The sequence below is a fragment of the Fusarium keratoplasticum genome, chromosome 1 (genome assembly GCF_025433545.1).
Source record: "Fusarium keratoplasticum isolate Fu6.1 chromosome 1, whole genome shotgun sequence".
In the NCBI taxonomy this organism is placed as follows: Eukaryota; Fungi; Ascomycota; class Sordariomycetes; order Hypocreales; family Nectriaceae; genus Fusarium; species Fusarium keratoplasticum.
This window is the reverse complement of record NC_070529.1, coordinates 2,465,240-2,484,669: the sequence shown is the minus strand read 5'-3', so window position 1 is coordinate 2,484,669 and position 19,430 is coordinate 2,465,240. Positions and strand designations below refer to the sequence as shown.

Here is a 19,430-nt window from a genome sequence, read left to right as displayed (position 1 = left end):
CATCAAAGTCCAAGTAGACAACACATTAGGCTCCTAATGTTGGGTCAAATGATGCTCATGGATGGACTGCCTTTTTTGCGTCGTTGCTGTCATGATACCTAATCGTACATTACGTGAGCAAATCTTCAACCAGAGTCATATTTCGCCTTGCAAATTTCCTTTGATACGCCTTGGCCTGTCATCGCGTATATTGCCTGCTCATGCCTACAGAGGCAGAATATGACAGCCCAACATTCCTCGACCACCCCAATCCTTTCTAGGGGTGAGAGTCAAGCGTAGCTCTTGCTGCTCTGCCACGCCTGTTGAGCGGGATACCTTGATAAAGATGTTGCTCTGACGCAAGATTAGCTGGCATGCTCGGGTTGCTACGGCATCATGACCACTCACCCCTTCATTTCCTTGTACACACTCTGCTACCTTCTTGAGGTTGTCATGATTGGCCCGATTAACGTAGCCAAAGTTACGGATCTCGTCACCGGGCTTCAGACCAGCGCTCTCTGCCGGACTTCCCGCGGCGACGGTATTGACTTTGGCGAACGGAGGATCCAAGGGTGCAGAATAAGAGTCTGGCAAAACGGGTTGGGTTGTACCAGAGCTCGGCGCTGGCTCGGCATCGTTTTCATCGAGGCTGGCAAAATGCTCATGCAGGAACTTTTCAATCCGGGTCATGAGTGCCGTGTAATCATTCCTCAAACGGATTATTCTGGCCCTTGTGGTTCGAACTATGGAACGATTAGTTGGGGGATGTTAAGCATGACTTGGAAGCCATACTCTGAGCAACATCAAGGTCTGCACGAGGGAATCCATCTCTGGTCAAGAGAGGTGTGTTCATGTCCACGCCATGCTGAGTTTCTTGTTAGTACATGATACCGCAGGCTCAAGTGTTGAGTATATGTACCGAGTCAAGCACTCCGCCGAGTGCCTTGAGTTCGGCCTCAATATCATCTTTCTTTCGCTCTAACTCGGCGAAGCTCAGATGCCCCGCATCGCCGTTGGTAATAGAAGCGCTGGTCTCACCAGAGGGCACAGTCGGGGCGTGTAGAGTATTCATTTTGAGGTAGTCCTTGACTCGGACAGACAATCAGCAACAAACACGAGATGGATGTTTAATAAGAAACGGATTTCATCCCAGGCTGCGATTGGTGACGCGCCTTTGTAGAGGCTTCAGTGGTTGCACAGCGCAAACTTCCCCTAGAAAGCCTGCGGGGCAGGCCCTTCGTTTGAAGCTCAGCTGCTCAGGGAGCTCCTACTGTGAAGAGTGAATAAGGTGGTCCGTGCGCCACCCGACCACGGCGCTGCCTCCGCTGTCTGTCTCGTGGACTCGAGCCTGTGCTCAGCGACGTCACTTTTTCATCCCAGCAGCAGCTTTTTTCCCATCAACGCGCCCCCTTTCGACACAGACATTGACATTGCGATTCGACCCAACATGGCTACCGGAGTGGATGCGCGGCTTTTGAAGTCGACCAAGTTCCCGCCCGAGTTTAGCCAGAAGGTTGATATGCAAAAGGTCAATCTCCAGGTCATGAAGAAGTGAGCGCTCCTAGGCCCATCGCGCTTCTGATCCCCGTGCTAACGTGTCTGGCCAGATGGATCGCGGGCAAGATATCCGATATCCTTGGGAACGAAGACGACGTAGTGATCGAGCTTTGCTTTAATCTGATCGAAGGCCCGCGATACGTATGGCTAACTTCTCCTGACCTCCCTCGAACACATGCTGATGGTTTCGCCGATAGCCAGACATCAAGTCACTCCAGATCCAACTCACGGGCTTCCTCGATAAAGATACTGCGTCTTTCTGTAAAGACCTATGGAGATTACTGTTGAGCGCCCAGGCCAGTCCTCAAGGCGTGCCTAAGGAGCTCCTCGAAGCTAAAAAGCTGGAGCTCATCCAGGAAAAGGTACGTTGAGACAGCAGCTACCTGCGTATCTTCATTCTAACCCACATTTCTACAGATTGAAGCCGATCGTGCCGCAGAGAGCGCCAAGAAGAGGCGAGATGAGTGGGATCGCCGTGATCGCGAAGTAGCCGACCTCAAAGATCGCGATCGTCGAGATCGAGCATCGGCTCGTGGGGATACCTGGCAAGGGCGACGAGGCGACCGCGAATTTGATAATCGAGGAAGAGGAGGCTTCAGGAGAGGAGGTGGGAGGTCTCGATCTCCGGGTCCCCGCTTCCGCGACTCGAGGGACTCCTACGGTCGCGACAGTTACGTCCCTCGTGGGAGGCGCGGCGGCGGTAGAGCTGGACCTGGTCGACGAAGGTCCCCTGCTCGATCGCCTTCAGCATCTGGCTCATCTCGATCGAACTCGCGCGGCCGTAGTGCGTCGCGCAGCACCAACAGATCTGACAGTCGGCGACGACCCTCATCACCCGGAAGACAGAGAGACGGGCGAAAGAGATCACGATCACCCGGAGGCGACACCTACCGAGGCAGAGCAAACCGTCGAAACGAGGGAGGGCGTAGAGCTGCTGCATCTCGCTCTGCATCCTCGGAGCGACGTTCTCCTTCTCCAAAGCGAAGACGATACTCTTCTTCAAGAAGCCGATCGGTAGATCGCCGGAGGCGTCGTTCAAGGAGCATGTCTTCTTCAAGGTCTAGGGGGACTTCTTTGTCTCGTAGTCGAAGTCGGAGCCGAGGTCGCAGTCCCGGTTACAGCCGCAGCCGTAGTCGCACCCGTTCCAGCAGTGCGGCACATGACCGAAGATCAAAAGGCAAGGGTCGAAGAGACAACTCTTCAGACATGGAGGGGGATCGACGCCGGCAAAGGCGACCCAGCCCTGGGCGGCGTGGCCAACGTCAAGCAAAGAGACGAGAATCGCCCAGCGGTCGACGGCGCAATAGTTCTTCAGCTTCTTCACGCTCAAGGGCCAGAGACAAGTTAGCTGATGTTTCCGAAGATGAATCTCGTGCCCCACCAACCAAGCCCGAGGCAGAGCCAGCGGCATCTACTTGACGAGAGGTTAGTCTGGGCATGAAAATGTTGGGGGGCAAGGTGCTGATTCTTGTCGATAACCAGCGGTAGAGTCTTGGCCAATTACGGCCATCCATGAATCCATGCCTATGGCAGGAAAGATGAGAACCATCCGAGAGCATCTCTTCAGGGATCGAGGCTAACAACAACGCAAGTGCTGCTCAGTGGCATCCTTCACACCGATTGCTCGTGGCTAGGTATTTATAGTGTTTGGGGTTGAGGCGTGAAAAGGGGGGGGGAATTGGGTTAAAAGCAGAATGGGGTTTATCTAGAGTAATAAATAAAAGAACATGATTTTTGGAACGTTGTGATAATCACTGAGAGGAGGAGATGCTTATTTGCCTCGCATAGGTGGCAGTATCTTGAGGTCTGTTGGAGAGGTTATAGACACCATTCCGAAGTCCACGTGACACCGAACTCGCTACAATGGTTGCTCACAACCATCATCTTCCGTAGTATAGTGGTCAGTATGCAAGCTTGTCATAAAAACAACGCGCTTGAGACCCGGGTTCAATTCCCGGCGGGAGAGACGCCCCGTGCGATACGCACGATGTATTTTTTTTGCCTGGTTCTGAAGAGTCGAGTTCTCTTTTGCAAGATGGGTGTTACGAGAGGTTATAATTAAGATGTTGTCCTTCACGTGACATCGAACCTCACTACAATGGTTGCTCACAACCATCATCTTCCGTAGTATAGTGGTCAGTATGCAAGCTTGTCATAAAAACAACGCGCTTGAGACCCGGGTTCAATTCCCGGCGGGAGAGTTCGCCTCATGTGCAACACATGAGATTATCTTTTTGGTGTTTGGAGGAGGAATGGGATGGTTGAGATGCTTCCATGTCTTTTTGGTGATCGGAGTACATGGGCGTTGCGGCTGTAGTCCAAGCGTAAGCGCGGTGGCCCACTTCAGCCTTGACGCGTAAGCGCCTCTAGCCGCGCCCCGCGATTTCAAGCAGAGGCAGCCTAACTTGATTTCCTTTGCTGAACACGACTTTGAACTTTGTCGCATTTCACCAGCGCGTCGCGATACCGATCCGAACGACTCGAGACCATCTGATAGATTGAGTGGATGGCAGAAAGGAAGACAGGAAACGCTGTTGGATTGGGGGCCGGGCAAGTGACCATGTCCGAGTACAAGAAGGCGCAAGCCCGTGTGCGGGATCTTGTTGAGAAGCGCAGGCTTCTTGAGAGGCGCTTGGTGAGTTTTGAATCGCAGATGATTGTGACTAGTGCTTGTTTTGACTCTTGGATAGACGCAGGTTGAAGACGGCATCGCTCAGAAGGAGACTGCCTACCTCGATAGCACGCCGAGCGGCAACATCATCACGGGCTTCGACAATTACATGAAGGGGACCAGTGGCGCAGCGGCACAGCGACGCAAGACTGGAACTATGGAGCAGAACCGAGTGTTTTCAAGATCATCCATCTCGTACCGACCGAACAACCTGGAAGGGATCGCTCCTGGATCAGGAGGTTCAACGCCGGCTTCAGGCGTGACACCCTCGTCAGCCGCGTTCCGAGACGGAGCCTCGAACCACCCGACACCAACATCGGCAACTGCTGGTAAGAACGCGAACAAGTCGAAGAAGAAGACGGTGGACCACGAGGATAGCGAGAACGACACAGCAGCGAGCAAGAAGCGGACAAACTTTGGAGCACAGCGGAGGTAAAGCATTGTCGGAATTGTGCTTGTAAGAATCGACTGGGCCTGGCGTTTTGGACTTGAATTGGAATTACGGCTTTGAAGCGGCGTTTGGGAGGGCAGTTGTTTGGTAGCTAGAGGTCCAAGAGAGGCTTTTGAACCAGTTGCCTCTTGTGGATAGTGTCACGCGACACTTGTTGATCCTTCTAATGCTCCGAAAGGGTGTAACCTGGGCATTAGAAATGCATTGTTTACTGGAATTGAAGAGGGTAATTCGCAATAGAGAGATCTGATTGACGCGAACCAGATTCCGTGATGGCACTAGCAGGGACATGATGGGTGATGGTGTCTACCAGAGGCGGTCAAAGTGAAGTTACCGAGGTCTACTTTATCAAGAGAATGTTTGATGCTTCGAGGCTATCCCGTGCTCCCTTGGAGGTTGGGAATGGAACAAACGTGGTACCAACCACCCGGCAACAGGGTTGTCGAGAGCTAGAGATGGAGCTAACGAGCTCCAAACTGGGGGAGAGGGAGGAGCTAGCTCTAAGAGCAACGCGTATCATGATGGCGCTGGTAACGCCACCCCGCTCCCTGGAGCTTGAACCTTGCTGGGTACAGGCAAATCGTCGAGAGGCTGCCGGATACAATGCGGGGTCTTGCATTAAGGAGAGAAAGAGATGGTATTTACTGGATAGGTACCTGAGGGTAAGTAGAGGTATAGATAAGAGCACTGATGAGGAATATCTGTAAAAGTAAACATCCATGACCAAAGTGACCTGCTTGATGCTGAAACAAAACACGAGATCTCACGTTACCGGGCAGATGCTGGCATGGACGGAAGAGAGGGGCCGAGCGGGCGGTGGTGATGAGGAGTAGGTAAGGCAAGAGAGGGGGCAAGGTACCTCTTACCTACCTATGATGGATGTTTCAACGGGGCACAGTTCCAACAACATCTCTCATCACTCAGCCTCGTTTTCTTCTTTCCTTCTTACATACACTTCAGTTGTATGCTCCATCACCCTATAACCATCCCATCACCTCCTCTCCCTCAATAGTTCTCCATGATGACGAGACATGCCACCCGGTTCACCCCCGAGGTGCTGCTGTCGGCCCCGCGGCGCTCCACCGGCGTCCCCAACTCCACCGGCGAGCTCGTCCTCTACACGGTGCGTCAGCCTTGACGATGGCTTCAATTCCGCCACTCTGCAGTCGCTCTATTTGCTGACGCGTCCAGGTCTCGTCCTACTCGTTCGACAAGCACGCCAAGTCTTCTCAGATCCGCGTCCTTAGCATCAAGGATGGCTCTTCCCACCTCATCTCTGAGGACACGGCTGCTAGCGACCCCATCTGGATTGGCAAACATGAGATTGCCTTTATCAAGACTAGTGACAATGGGTGCTCTATGCTGTACTCTCAGCACGTCTTTGATAAGTCGGCGTAAGAACCTCTCCACCGAACCATTGTAGTAAACCGGACTAACACCACTTCAAGCCCACACATGATCCATTGTTTTGCTGGCAGCATCGCAAACCCAAAGGCCAAGTCCATCTCTCATCATGAGGTTGCATTCTGCTGCTCCGCCTTGACCACACCCCGGGGAGACATGTACTGGCCTGCGGCTGAGACTAAGACGCACACCTCGGCCAAGATCTACACTGGCCTCTTTGTTCGTCACTGGGATACCTGGAACAGCGAGAATCAGAACTCGCTTTGGTATGGTGTGCTGTCCAAGAAGGACGGTAAATGGGCTCTCGAGCAGTCCGGCCTTACCAACCTCCTGGCCGGCACCAGCCTAAGCTGTCCCGTGCCTCCTTTTGGTGGCGCTGGTGACTTTGATATCTCGGCCTCGGGCATTGCTTTTGTGTCTAAGGACCCCGAGCTGAACCCTGCGAGAAACACAAAGACTGATCTCTACTATGTGCCTCTCAAGTCCTGGCTCGATAAGCCTCCAGTTCCTCAAATCGTCCACACCGGCACCCTACGGGGCTACAGCGTGGCCCCATCCTTTTCCAACGATGGCAAGAAGCTTGTATTCGCCAGGATGAGGAATCAGCAGTACGAGTCTGATAAAACGAGGCTGTTGGTGATCCCCGATGTCACTGACCTGAGCAACGTGCAAGAGTTCTACCAGACGGATGATGACGAGGGTGGCTGGGATCTCAGGCCAGACTGGGCAGTCTGGAGGAAAGACGACAAGGTGCTATATGTCGCAGCCGAAAAGCACGGAAGAATGGTACTTTGGAAGCTACCTTCTGATCCCCTCAAGGCCCGGGAGCTCCCAGAGCCTATCCATGAGGATGGATCTGTTGTCGAGGCCCATCTTTTGGGAGATGGTGATTCTCTCCTCATCACATCCAAGTCCCGGATTGAGAGCTCAAGTTACGCTGTACTTGACCCAGAGACCAAGTCGGTCAAGGTGGTTTCGGCTAGCTCTAAGAACGGAAAGTCTTTTGGCCTGTCCAAGTCCCAGTGTACCGAGATCTGGTATCCTGGATCAGCTGGTTACAACAACCACGCCTTGGTCATGTTGCCTTCCAGCTTTGACTCATCCAAGAAGTATCCTCTGGCCTTTTTGATCCACGGAGGACCACAGTCGGCTTGGACTGATGACTGGAGCACTCGCTGGAACCCGGCCATCTTTGCCGAACAGGGATACGTGGTGGTATGCCCCAACCCGACGGGTAGCACAGGCTACGGACAAGCCCATATTGATGCTATTGCCAACAACTGGGGAGGTGCTCCATACGGTGACCTCGTCAAGTGTTTCGAGTATATCGAAAACCAGATGGACTATGTCGACACGGACCGAGCTGTTGCCCTGGGAGCGTCGTACGGCGGATACATGATCAGTGAGTTGTAGTGTTCATCTAGTTGTTGGAGTGCTAACACGAATTCAGACTGGGTGCAAGGGCACGACCTTGGACGCAAGTTCAAGGCCCTGGTATGCCACGACGGTGTCTTTTCTACGCAGAATCAGTGGTCGACCGAGGAGCTGTTCTTCCCTGAGCATGACTTTGGCGGAACGCTTTGGGAGAACCGAGCTGGATATGCAGAGTGGGATCCTTCTCTGTACACTGGAGAATGGGCGACTCCTCAGCTGGTGAGTATATTTTCCTGTGGTTTCTTTAATATGCTCATTCTGTGATAGGTGATCCATAACGAACTCGACTATCGTCTCCCCATCTCGGAGGGACTGGCCATGTTCAACGTGCTCCAGGCGCGAGGTATTCCCAGCAAGTTTGTCATGTTTCCGGACGAGAACCACGTAAGTATCTACACGACAGACATAGTTGATTTAGTTGCTGACTTTATGCAGTGGGTGCTAAAGCCCGAAAACTCGTTGGTTTGGCATAGAGAGGTGCTGGATTGGATCAACAAGTACAGTGGTGTTGCGGATGAGTCCAAGCTGGAGAAGGAGACGGGCAAGTTGACCATGTAAGACTTTGTAGAACCTGCCCGGTCGCGTGATTGTAAGATTACGGATGATTGAAATTGAAATTGAACGAGGTTGGATAATAATGGAGGTTGTTTGTTTGAATAACTACAAAACCTGCATTAATGCCACCAAAACTGCTCCTTCTTTAACAGGGCATTTCTCAGGTGTGATGGCCCCCACTTTTTCCCTAGCTAGGCTGAGCCAGGCTGAACCTCGTTAGGATCCATGAGATGGAAGCTCTTCTCTCCCCAAGCTCAAGCACGTGCGACACCAACCAACAAGAGCTTCATCGCGAATAGCTTCACAGTCGCTAGAGCAGGAGCGATCCCACAGCGCTTGGGTTCGGACATGCGCTGCTGCGAGACTCCAGATTTGAACCCGATGAAGGCGCAGACTCAGACACGGCGAAAACGAGGCGACGACGAGTAGAGCACCACCATCCACCCAAGCTTTTCTTTCCTTCGCGACGATTACAATTACCGCTCAAGACGAACATCCTTAATCATGACGACGCCTCCTTCCCTCTTCCACGCGCTCCTCCGCCCCTCTATACTTCAGATCCTCCGCTCGACGGGCTACCACTCGACGCGCCCGGCCGTGCTCGACTCACTGACGGACCTCGCCGCCCGATACCTCTCGCTGCTCTGTCAGAGCACAGCCGACCACGCGGCGCACAACCAGGGCGACAGCGCAGATTTTACTATTGTCGACATCCGCATGGCCCTGCAGGACGCGGGTGCCCTCATGCCTGAGCGACTGCCCGCCGAGGAGCTGTTCCACGACAAGGAGGACCTGCGCGGCCTCGAGGAGTTCATCGCCTGGTTTGCGGGACAGCGCATGAAGGAGATGATGGATGTTGGCAGCGGAGACGGCGAGATGGATGCGACTGATTACCTCAATGGTGAGTCTTGCTGCATTGGGTTTCTGCAGACGACGTGCTAATGATCGTGATGCAGCTCTTAAGAAGAAGCACAGCAAGACGGGCGAAGACGCCAAGTACCACGGAACGATTCTAGGCAGGGGACACGATGCAGGAGAGGTACAAGTCGAAGGAGGACCAGACACGAGCATCTCGGAATGGATCTCCAAACGCAGAGCATCTGCTTCACTCAGCCCCGAGCCTGAGCAGCCGCCGCAGCATAACCAGAAGGCGGTTCAGCAAAACGGCCACGCCAGCGACGACGAGTCAGGCCTGAGCTCTGTGGGAGACCGGCTGGATCACGAGATGGACTTGTCATAGGATGGAGGACGATTTGTGTTTTTGCATAGCGATGGAGTTTTCGGAGAGGACGGATAGTGGAATGGAATCGGGGGGTCCAAAAGACAGACCTGCTTGGGTCCCTGTGTTTCTAGGTTGCTTTTGAAAGTCTTTGAGATGGGCTTGTAGATATACACCTTGAACTAATATCTCACTCGAGTCACACAGGCCGTTGAGCTGTTGCATCATCCATCTTGAAGTCATTTCCAACGCTTCTCGTAAGCGTATATGCGTAGTCCTAGTATACAACATGCGACGACCTCGTCGCTCTATTTGAATTGGAGAGATGCCATATGATTTCCCCCAAGCGCCGATACATGCCCCTTTTTATTTACCGCCCCCCTTGCCCTTTTTCATCATATCGTACACTCCCATCTCTTTCGCCGCCTCCCTAAACACCTGCCCCTGTCCGTCCTCCTCGGGCCAGTACTGCTTCTGCAGATACTCAAAGAGGGCCTCACCACGGCGATCGCCCTGAAGCCTTGACTCGTCTCCTTCAGCCCAGTCCAGCAAGGCGCGGTCGAGGTTCCGCTTTGCGTGTACGAGGCGACGGCGGTGGGTTGGCGTATCCCACGCCAGCTTTGTGGTGCCCATGACCATCTCGAGGACGAGCGTCTCGGGCGGTAGGAAGTTGAAGACGTCGCGGAGGGCAGCCAGAGCGACGACGAGGCCTGCGCGGTCGCCGACGCGCCGGAACGTGTGGAGGATCTTGCGCGCGAGCTGTCCGTCCATACCGCCGTCAGCCGCAAAAACATGCCGGAACCTGGCCGTCTCAGCAAAGAGGTCGCGCGTCGACGAGACCATGCCGGGGATATGCCCGGCCGAGGGCATATGAAGTCGGTTGACGGCGAGTGTCTTCCAGAGCGCGCTGAAGGTATACGGATCAGGCTCGACGCCCTTTTCCGTCACGAGCGTGTCGTAGAGCTCGAGCGCCTCCTTGGACTGGCCCGCCTGGATATACGACTCGAGGAGCTGGTTGATGACGAATGAGTCGGCCTTCATCTCGGCTTCGCGGAAGGCTTCCCATAGCATCAAGAGACGCTCGTGAAGGTCGCGGAGACGGTAGTTCTCTGCCAAGAGGGAGAACGTCTCTAGAGTGGCTCGAGGGAATGGATTCATGCCAGCAGCCTCTGATGCCTTGTCCTTGGAGGAACCACCACTTCCTCGAGCCTTGACAAAGTCAATTCGCGAGTCAATCATGCCCCAAGCCATCTGGTCCGCCTTATCCAGATCCTCAGCACCCCCTGACCGTTGCCAAGCACCGATGAGGCCGTTCAGCTGAATGGGTGATGCCTCGATGCCCCTCTTCCTCATAAACTCGACGACGCTCTGCGCACCCGAGAGGTCGCCCGCTCCGATGAGCCTCTTGAGCCACTTGCCAAAGAAGAACTTGTTGGCCACGACCGAAGGCATGTACTTTTGCTTCTTCAGGTCGATCTTGCCGTCGCTCATCATGTCGACGAATGCGTAGAGGGCGTTCTCGGTCTGGTTGGTGGTCAGGAAGTAGGATATCACCTGGTCGTAGTCGGTGAGCTTCATGTCGTGTCCCAGGAGCTCACGGAGCTGCCGGTACGCCAACCATGCCTTCTCCTGGCCCTCCTCCGTCCCGAGCTCCGACCACGTCCGGATCAGAGGCATGAGAATGCGAGGATCCTTTTGCTTCTCAATGAGCTTGTTGACGGCTCGCTGCGCCTGGTCCAGATCGCCAACGCGGCAGAACATCCTCACGCCCAGCTCCCAGAACTCTTGGAACGTCACAGCGTTCTCGTCACCTAGCGAGCTGATGCATCGCTTCCAGTTCTCGATGGCCTTTGTCTCCCATCCATCGACGAATACGGCCTCAATGGTCAACAGTTGCTGTGCAGGGCTCAGTGTGACCTTGGCCTCGCTCATGTCTCGCGACAAGAGAGCAAGATGTGATAGTCGATGGATGTTGACAGACTCGTCCGCTGAAAAGACCTTCCAAAGCAGATCCCAGACCTCAAGGGGAACGTGGCTCCAGCCATGGGCGAGGGAAAGCCGGGCCGCGTGGTAGGCCTTGAATAGCCCCTGCACAGTCTTGGTGGTGAGCTTCGTCCCTCGGCGCATGTCCCTTGCCGTCCGAGCCAGAGTAGTGTTGAGGCGGGCGACCTTTTTCCGTTGATTGATTGTCCACGGCTTCTCTGGGACCTGAGGTAGGGCTATTCGAGAACCAAGGGTTCCCATCTCGGGCAACCCTGGTAGCTCCAAGTCCAGCTCTTCCAATATCTCCTTGGGAAGGTCTGCGCCAGTCTTGTCAATCTCCTCATCGATTGCCGCCGTGTAGGCGTCCAGCTTGGCAATAATCCTCTCCAGGTCGTCGGCCGTCTTCATCTTGTCCCAGTCCTGGCCCAGTTGATCAACGACCTCTTGAAAGGCTGCCTTTTCATCCTGCCCACCCATCTCATTCTTGATCTCTATCAGGGCATCTTTGAGCCCTGAAGTATCGACCTCGTGTAGTGATGCGCCAAAGGCTTCCTCACTGGGCAGCTCTGTCCTCTTATTGTCCTCCTGCTCGAAGAATCGAACGCTAAACGTCTCGTCTGTGCCCTTGTTTGGGTTTCGAAGCGCCTTGATACGATCGAGATATTGCCTGAGCTCGAACCTGCTTGGCTTTCGGGATACGGCATCGTTAGCCGGTCGTTGCGCCGTGGCTTTCGAACTGTATGCAGCTGCTGATATCCATGGCTGCTGAGGCCGGTGTCGGATCGCCAATCGACATGAGCGACATATTGTCTCATTCCGGCATCGTAGCTCGAATAAAAGCGGTCGACCCGCCATCCTCAATGGCTGAAGTGCGCAATGGCAGTACCGAAGCCTCGTTGACGTGAGGATCTCGAACTTTTCGAGCAGTTGGCGGGCACAATTCAATCATTGGTCCGTTATCGATAAGACGCTGAAGACGCTGAAGTCTTGCTCTTTCCAGTGGGTGGGGGGTTTACCGCCTTCCCCATTGAGCGACCCATACAACTTTTCCAGCGGCAGAAAGATATTTTTTTGCTCTACCGCTGGCGAAGCTGCAATATTGCGACTTCAAGATACCCCAAACCACAGCAAAATGTCGAACCCTTCGCCAGAGTTCCTCCGGTTCACAGGCCACCGGCACTTTACCCAGAGGTTGATTCTATCAACCCTGACCGGTCGACCCGTTCACATCTCCAAGATTCGAAGCACGTCGCCCACGAATCCCGGTCTCGCCCCTCATGAGATTTCCTTCTTGCGCCTGCTCGAGGCCGTCACCAATGGCAGTTCGATGCAGATCTCGTACTCGGGTACGACAATTACATATCATCCTGGTTTGATCACAGGAACTATCGCCGGCTTTGGAGCTTCAGACGGAGACGTCATCGAGCACAACATCTCCATGAACAACACGCGAGGCGTCACCTACTACCTCATGCCTCTCTGTCTTCTGGCGCCTTTCTCGAAAGCCCACATGAACGTCCGTATCTCGGGTCCCGGCGTCATCACATCCTCCACCGAGACGGGCGACATCTCCGTCGACTCCTTCCGAACCGCCATCCTCCCCCTCTTCGGCCTCTTTGGCATCCCTCCCGCGCGGATAGAGCTGAGGGTGCTTCAGCGATCCTGCGCGGGACCCGGTGGACGTGGCGGCGGTGGATGCGTCGAACTGCGATTCGCGAGTCAAGTGCGACTACCCAAGACTCTACATCTCAACCGAAGCCCCGGCCGGATAAAAAGGATTCGAGGTGTCGCATACTGCACTGGAGTGTCTGCCTCGAACAATGCCCGAATGATCCACTCGGCGCGCGAGATCCTCAACCCCCTGGTGTCCGATATCCACATTGCTGCCCAGTACGACCAGGCGCCGCTCGTGCCCACCGGTGACAAGGCAGGAAGCAAGAGGCGGCTGGGAATTGGTTTTGGTCTGAGCTTGGTCGCCGAATCGAGCGCAGTCGGTGTGCTCTACTCGGCCGACGTGGTTGTTCCGCCTTCAGGTGGTGTGGTCCCTGAGGACATTGGCAGGCGATGCGCCTTCCAGCTACTTGAGACCATCTCGCAGGGCGGATGCGTTACTCAGATCTCTGCCAAAACGGTCCTCATCCTCATGGCCATGGGATCAGAAGATGTTGGCCGTCTCAGAATCGGCCGCGATGTAATTGGAACCGAAGAGATGGTTGGACTGGCAAGGGATCTAAGGACATTTGGCGCAAGCAGCTGGGGCTTGAGAGATGTCGAGGACGACACCCATGATATCATTGTTTCTGTTAAGGGTACTGGCGTTGGCAATGTTGGCAGGAAGATAGCGTAAAGCAAAGGAAGCAATTCATTTCTGAAGCAATTCATACTCAGTTCATGCATGCATCTGGAACAATCGATAGCACAGTCGCTTACAATTATCTCTTGCATCTCATTGCCGTCTATCAGTCTGCCCCTGGCGAGCTGGTACGGTGACACCCCGCCTGCGGGCTTCAATGGCTGCCATGGTCGCCCCGTAGCTAATGGTGCGTAGGGAGTGTGCTGCCGTCCTCTCGAGATCCATCGCCGCATTGCGCATAGAATGCAGGACGTGATACTCGCCAATGACTGCATTTCCAGAGCTTAGCACGTCCGACAGATAGGTCCTTGTCGGCTCATCCGCTGACGACTCTCTTGCAGGTGGCTCTGGTTCTCCCGACTGCGAGCTGCCCTCTTCTGCTTCATTGATAGGCCTAAGCGGTTGCAATTCGATGTCTTCTGTCTCATTCGGTGGTAACGAGCCAGGCATGTCCCGAGATACGCCACGCTCTTCTGCATCTAGGTCTTCTAGGGTGGGGCCCATCTCCTGGGCGACGTCTGGTATTAGAGGGCGGAATGTCTTGAGGGTCAGGCGAAGCCTTTCCCGTTCCGTATGTACCGTCAGCATCAGACATTGGATGGCCAGGATCGCAAAATCGGCAAGGAGATAGTAAATCCGCGATGTTGGCGGCTTCTGACCTATAAAGTCAATGACCAAGCCGCCGTGCATGTAGCCTCGATGGTAGTCTGGTCCAGTCGGGAGCGAAGCAAATAGATGAAGGAGCATGCAGATGAGGTTGGGAATGACGACTAACACGACATGTATGCGACTGGCGGGCGTGAGGAAGGGAAATGACTCATCCTTAGGTGTCAAATACATGTACTGGCCGACAGATCGTAGGATAAATCGAAACATGGAGCATCTAGAGGCAGACATTTGTAAGCGCAAGCCGGGCAAGTAAACAAGGGCGGATGGTAACGTACTCCATATAATACAGCGCGCTTAACTCCGCAAACACCAGGGTATCAAGACTCTTGAGCAAATGTGTAATGAATTCCAACTTTCTCGCTAGGCCGGGATTGCGCCGCTTCCTGCTCTTCTTCTTCTTGCGGCGCTGCGAGTGCGACTGGGCGCGCGACCGGGACCTGGGCTGCTCAGGCGATAGCAGATCCCGGGTGACACGGTTGGCAGAGGACGCGGGGAGAGGCTCGACGGGAGGAGCATCGGTTCGCGCCGTAGAGCTCGGCGAGGCATCATGGCTCATTCTCGGGGCTCGTCATCTGTTCTCGGGTTCGCGGACGAGCCAGTTCTGCATATGAGCAGGGCGATAGCTCAGGAAGAGCACGTGCAGATCATGAGCGACTCTTGTGGGTGATGTGTGATCGATGGAAGCTCAGAAGATCGAATCGACAATAAAATTGAGAAAGCGACTGGCTGAAATTAAGAAAATTCAAGATACGAGTTCTTATGGAAGCCTGGAGAGGTGGGAACGGAGTTGTTGGAGCTTGGGAGAGGCCATGATAGGATTGCAGGGATCATATGTGACTGACACTTACGAGTACCGACAGGCCAACGGCCAAGGAGGTCGGATATCGGAAAAACGGTAGCCCCGAAAAACGCGGGACACACTGAAGCTGGCCAAAGTACCTCCGTACCCCGCCATCGGATGTGCAGTGGTGGGTGGTGCAGCACCGGCCCAAATAATTTCTGCCGTGACTCAGACGAACAACGACGACGAAGAAGAAGAAGAGCAAACTCGTCTCAGACTCACCAGACACAGAGACAAGTGCCCATCATGACAACCTCAAGCTCTGCCCCCGCGGGGGACCTCACTTCCCAGATCCTCCAGGCCCTCTCGGCCCAGAGCCCCCTCCTCTCCGCTGAGGCCTTCCCCGCCATCGCCTTCCAGGACATCAAGGCCGCCCTCGACCGTCTGGCCTCGCGGTCCATGATCACCTACGAGACAATTGACCGAGAAGAGGCTGCCCTGGAGCCCGAGGCTGAGAAGATTGCCGAGCATGGCAGCCACGAGGCGCGTGTCTTTGAGGCTCTGCGCAGCGCTGTTGAGGGTTTGACCATTCAGGAGTTGGAGCAGGCGATTGGCGACAAGACTGTCACCAAGGTCGGCCAGGGCAAGGCCTTTAAGGAGAAGTGGATTTCCAAGAGCAAGGACGGAAAGCTTGTGGCTACTGTAAGTGCCGTAACGCTTGAAGCAAGCGGTATTGACAGCTAACCTCTTATCTTCAGGCCGAGTCGATTGAGGATGTCACCCGAGCCCAGCTCCTTCAGATCAAAGAGACCCGAACCCACGAGCCCAAGATCTTGACCGACTTGCGAAAGCGAAAACTGATCAAGATGCAAAAGGTCATCAGCTTCAAGATGGCCCAGGGCCCCAAGTTCGCCCTCGAGATTCAGAAGGAGGAGACGGATCTGACAGCCGACATGATCATGTCGGGCTCGTGGAAGACGGCCAACTTCAAGCCCTACAACTTCAAGGCCCTGGGAGCCGACCAGAACGCCGGCGCTCTCCACCCTCTCAACAAGGTGCGACACGAGTTCAGACAAATCTTCTTCGAGATGGGCTTCGAGGAGATGCCTACCAACAAGTTCGTCGAGACCGGATTCTGGAACTTTGACGCCCTCTTCGTGCCTCAGCAGCACCCTGCCCGTGATCTGCAGGACACTTTCTACATCTCGGACCCCAAGGTGGGCGACAAGCCGCGGACAGAGCAAGAGGGACAGAACACAGAGGAGTACTGGGAGAACATCAAGGAGGTGCACCAGGACGGCAAGTTTGGATCGATCGGCTACAGATACCCCTGGTCGGCCGATGAGTCGACAAGACTGGTCCTTCGAACACACACCACTGCCATTTCAACGGCGATGCTGTACAAGCTGGCGGCGCAAAAGGGTCCCGATGGACGACCACCCCCTGCCCGATACTTCTCCATCGACAGAGTGTTCCGTAACGAGACTGTGGATGCGACTCACTTGGCCGAGTTCCACCAGGTGGAGGGTGTCATTGCCGACTACGGACTGACCCTGGGAGGTCTGATGGAGTTTATGGAGGTCTTCTTCGCCAAGATGGGCATCACCAACCTCAAGTTCAAGCCTGCGTACAACCCCTACACCGAGCCTAGCATGGAGATCTTCAGCTACCACGAGGGTCTGGGCAAGCTGGTGGAGATTGGCAACAGTGGCATGTTCCGGCCTGAGATGCTGGAGCCCATGGGTCTGCCCAAGGACATGCGGGTGTTTGGCTGGGGTCTGAGCTTGGAGCGGCCGACCATGATCAAGTACAAGATCTCCAACATCCGAGAGCTGCTGGGCCACAAGGTGGATCTCAACTTTATCGAGAGGAACCCGGCGGTGAGATTAGAGAAGGAGTAGGCCGGGGGTTGATTGTATACAAGACCAAAAAAGACGACCATGTGTTAGAGGTGGAATTGTGGCATCTAGACGGGGTGCAGGAAAGGGAGGGGCGTGATTTTTGTCGTACAGTATCATGACTAGACGAAAGGAAAATTTCAAAATAAAAAGAAAAAAGCCCGGATGGTTCCATCAACAACGAAGGAAAGCCCCTGATGAGGAAGGACCCTGACTAGACACGGGAATCGAGGATCCAGAGACGGGTCATGTCGTCAGTTGAGGTCCAAGACGAGGGTCCTGCCCCACAACTTGCAAGCTACCGAAGCCATTCACGTCTTCGACTTTGAAAGGTTACGCACACGGCATGACCGTTTGGAGGACCCTGAATCTTTTCAGTACTGCAAGTTTATCATCCAATGTCTGTTAGTCACCATCTTTCAAGTGACCCCTGTCTTCTCTTGTCGCATTTGCATTGCTTACAATTCAATTGATTTGCTTGCTTGCCAAGTCTCCTTCCCCCGCTTCCGGCACTTGCCCTTTCTCGCTTGGAGGAGCAAACCCAAGAACAGCCCCACAAGGTCCCGAACCGGCCGGCCCCACCGGACCTCGAGCCCCGTCGACGCCAGGTGAGGTGCCCCGCTTCTGCTGAACGCATCCCCAATTCCCACTTCAACGTCGTCATTGAGGATAGAGAAGGTGCCAATCTCTCTTGACGGTTGTGGTATCATGATCAATGCTTGACCAGAAGAGGGGGAATTGCATCCATGAAAGCCCATCTGCAACCGCGGACAGCTGGTCCCCTCCGCAAAATGCAACGCTGCAGGCTGAGGGGTGCTGTAGCTTCTGTGGCTGGCCTGGACTCTGTCTTGGTGTTAGTAATTCCCCTGCCGAGTGTGGTGGTGTGACCTGCTTTGACAAGCCCTCTCCGCGTCTGGGTCCGGGGAAAACGGGTCAAGATCAGCGCCTCAGGGAAAGCCTCCATGATGCTCACAGGCGAGGGCGGACATTCCACCCTCCCCGCTTCCAAGGGAAGCTCGCCCTCCTCCTTTGCTTCTGGGGCAGGTGATGATTCAAAGGGACCTCTTTTGCATCAGATTCACAGTGAGGGAGAGGCCCAGCTCCCCAGTGTCTGACGATCGAAGAGACCTGGTTGGCAGACGGCGAGCTCCCCTCTGCTGGAGCACAGCGGGAAAGAAGGGACCAGAGGCGAAAGAGGGACGCCACCTCGGTCATGGCCTCGTTTGGCCATTCCTCCAAAGGAGCATGGCCCAGCATGTGGGATGGCGGATGGAGGGCCCCGGGCGCAAAGCTTATGGATGCGTCCAGCCTATCGAACCGTCGCTGCCGTCACTTACATGCATGGTTGACACGACGGAGGTGACGAGCTAGTGTGGTTGTCTCCTGTGCTACAGTGAGAGAGAGTGGTGATGATGGCGTTGCCCTTTTGCGCGCAGTGGTGCAAGGACACGCCCGTAGGAAGCTTTGTCTACGTACCTCGTTTCTTCCTGACCTGAAGATCGACGGCGAGTTGTCTGATCGCCTTGTCACATATAAGCTGAGCTTCCTCCCCTCCTTTTCGAGCTCTTCTTGTCTTCATACTTCAACCTCAATCGAACTCTTGTTTCAAACAATCATTGACCACGACTGTGTCCTCCATACAAGGACCTTTGACAAACCACACATCATCAACTTCACCACAACCGCAATCATGGACTCCGGTGCTCCCCAAAACAACCAAAACACCAACGCCAGCGGTCGCCGCCGAGTAACGTCTCCCGTCACTTCCCTCAATGACATGATACTAATGACCATGCCAGAGCTCAGGCTTCATGCCCGCCTTCGCAAGCCTCCAAGAGCAAAAGCGAGGCTCCGAGGCCAACGCGGCCCGTCGCGCGAGCATGTCGGACCAAACAGCAAAGGGCGGCATCTTCAGCCAGTTCTTCCACAAGTGCGTCGTCGTCATCACCACATCACAATGCTACTTCATGATAAGTTTAACTAACATGCTTGCAGCAACTTTGGCAAGAACGCGGAGAAATAAATGATCGAAAACTCACAAGCAAACGATCAACTCGCGAGGCAACGATCGGTGTATTAATAGTGTCGGGTTGAGTGCCCTTGTTTTTCGTTGTAATGGGCTGGTAATTTGGCCACAGAGGGGAATGCTGAGAGCGAGTTCAGCTGTAGGAGCAGTAAATAAATGAAGTAAATGATCTGCATCAAAATTCGCTATGCTTCCCTCCTCCCGTGTTTCCTTGGGTGTGATCATCAGGCACACCTTCACTGCTCTCCTCCATGATTCGATACTGAAATCAAGCCAAGTCTTGGGCTTGAGATTGGCGATTCTCCCGCGACTCCAAGAGATGTGACGGACTCCTCTAGCTGTGTATGTGTCACCGACCTAACGCCGGCCCTTCAGACAGCGTCTCGTACACTCCCGTACCTTGGTCTATGGTTACTCCCCGTTCAAACACTTTTGTTTTCCAGTTCCAGA

At 54.5% G+C, this 19,430-nt stretch overlaps 9 protein-coding genes and 1 pseudogene across 10 annotated transcripts, besides 1 other annotated feature; 7 read left to right on the top strand and 3 right to left on the bottom strand.

Moving 5' to 3' along the window:
• Window positions 1-204: 204 nt before the first annotated feature.
• On the bottom strand, window positions 205-1,051 carry NCS57_00074100 (uncharacterized protein; the record flags this gene model as incomplete). The annotated part of the gene is made up of 4 exons (XM_053050820.1): window positions 205-333; window positions 388-722; window positions 772-844; window positions 899-1,051. 4 exons carry the CDS (start codon window positions 1,049-1,051, stop codon window positions 205-207), a joined length of 690 nt encoding a protein of 229 aa, XP_052919335.1.
• Window positions 1,052-1,426: 375 nt separating this feature from the next.
• Window positions 1,427-2,554, top strand: NCS57_00074000 (PWI domain-containing protein; the record flags this gene model as incomplete). Its single annotated transcript, XM_053050819.1, has 5 exons — window positions 1,427-1,530; window positions 1,587-1,677; window positions 1,734-1,898; window positions 1,954-2,068; window positions 2,124-2,554. 5 exons carry the CDS (start codon window positions 1,427-1,429, stop codon window positions 2,552-2,554), a joined length of 906 nt encoding a protein of 301 aa, XP_052919334.1.
• A 1,488-nt stretch (window positions 2,555-4,042) lies between these two features.
• NCS57_00073900 (Chromatin modification-related protein EAF6) lies at window positions 4,043-4,643 on the top strand (the record flags this gene model as incomplete). The annotated part of the gene is made up of 2 exons (XM_053050818.1): window positions 4,043-4,171; window positions 4,227-4,643. The coding sequence occupies 2 exons, from the start codon at window positions 4,043-4,045 to the stop codon at window positions 4,641-4,643; spliced, it is 546 nt and encodes a 181-aa protein (XP_052919333.1).
• A 1,027-nt stretch (window positions 4,644-5,670) lies between these two features.
• Window positions 5,671-8,054, top strand: NCS57_00073800 (annotated as a pseudogene). The gene is made up of 6 exons: window positions 5,671-5,781; window positions 5,850-6,052; window positions 6,107-7,464; window positions 7,513-7,715; window positions 7,764-7,880; window positions 7,932-8,054.
• Window positions 5,671-8,054: a sequence feature.
• Window positions 8,055-8,555: 501 nt separating this feature from the next.
• On the top strand, window positions 8,556-9,291 carry NCS57_00073700 (BTP domain-containing protein; the record flags this gene model as incomplete). Its single annotated transcript, XM_053050817.1, has 2 exons — window positions 8,556-8,952; window positions 9,008-9,291. The coding sequence occupies 2 exons, from the start codon at window positions 8,556-8,558 to the stop codon at window positions 9,289-9,291; spliced, it is 681 nt and encodes a 226-aa protein (XP_052919332.1).
• Window positions 9,292-9,636: 345 nt separating this feature from the next.
• On the bottom strand, window positions 9,637-12,108 carry NCS57_00073600 (uncharacterized protein; the record flags this gene model as incomplete). Its single annotated transcript, XM_053050816.1, has 1 exon — window positions 9,637-12,108. One exon carries the CDS (start codon window positions 12,106-12,108, stop codon window positions 9,637-9,639), a length of 2,472 nt encoding a protein of 823 aa, XP_052919331.1.
• Window positions 12,109-12,364: 256 nt separating this feature from the next.
• Window positions 12,365-13,600, top strand: NCS57_00073500 (uncharacterized protein; the record flags this gene model as incomplete). Its single annotated transcript, XM_053050815.1, has 1 exon — window positions 12,365-13,600. Exon 1 carries the CDS (start codon window positions 12,386-12,388, stop codon window positions 13,598-13,600), a length of 1,215 nt encoding a protein of 404 aa, XP_052919330.1. The 5' UTR covers window positions 12,365-12,385.
• A 99-nt stretch (window positions 13,601-13,699) lies between these two features.
• On the bottom strand, window positions 13,700-14,831 carry NCS57_00073400 (DUF1746 domain-containing protein; the record flags this gene model as incomplete). Its single annotated transcript, XM_053050814.1, has 2 exons — window positions 13,700-14,489; window positions 14,551-14,831. 2 exons carry the CDS (start codon window positions 14,829-14,831, stop codon window positions 13,700-13,702), a joined length of 1,071 nt encoding a protein of 356 aa, XP_052919329.1.
• Window positions 14,832-15,362: 531 nt separating this feature from the next.
• NCS57_00073300 (Phenylalanine--tRNA ligase) lies at window positions 15,363-16,957 on the top strand (the record flags this gene model as incomplete). The annotated part of the gene is made up of 2 exons (XM_053050813.1): window positions 15,363-15,758; window positions 15,815-16,957. 2 exons carry the CDS (start codon window positions 15,363-15,365, stop codon window positions 16,955-16,957), a joined length of 1,539 nt encoding a protein of 512 aa, XP_052919328.1.
• Window positions 16,958-18,525: 1,568 nt separating this feature from the next.
• NCS57_00073200 (uncharacterized protein) lies at window positions 18,526-18,977 on the top strand (the record flags this gene model as incomplete). Its single annotated transcript, XM_053050812.1, has 3 exons — window positions 18,526-18,701; window positions 18,754-18,884; window positions 18,950-18,977. The coding sequence occupies exons 1-3, from the start codon at window positions 18,645-18,647 to the stop codon at window positions 18,975-18,977; spliced, it is 216 nt and encodes a 71-aa protein (XP_052919327.1). The 5' UTR covers window positions 18,526-18,644.
• Window positions 18,978-19,430: the final 453 nt, after the last annotated feature.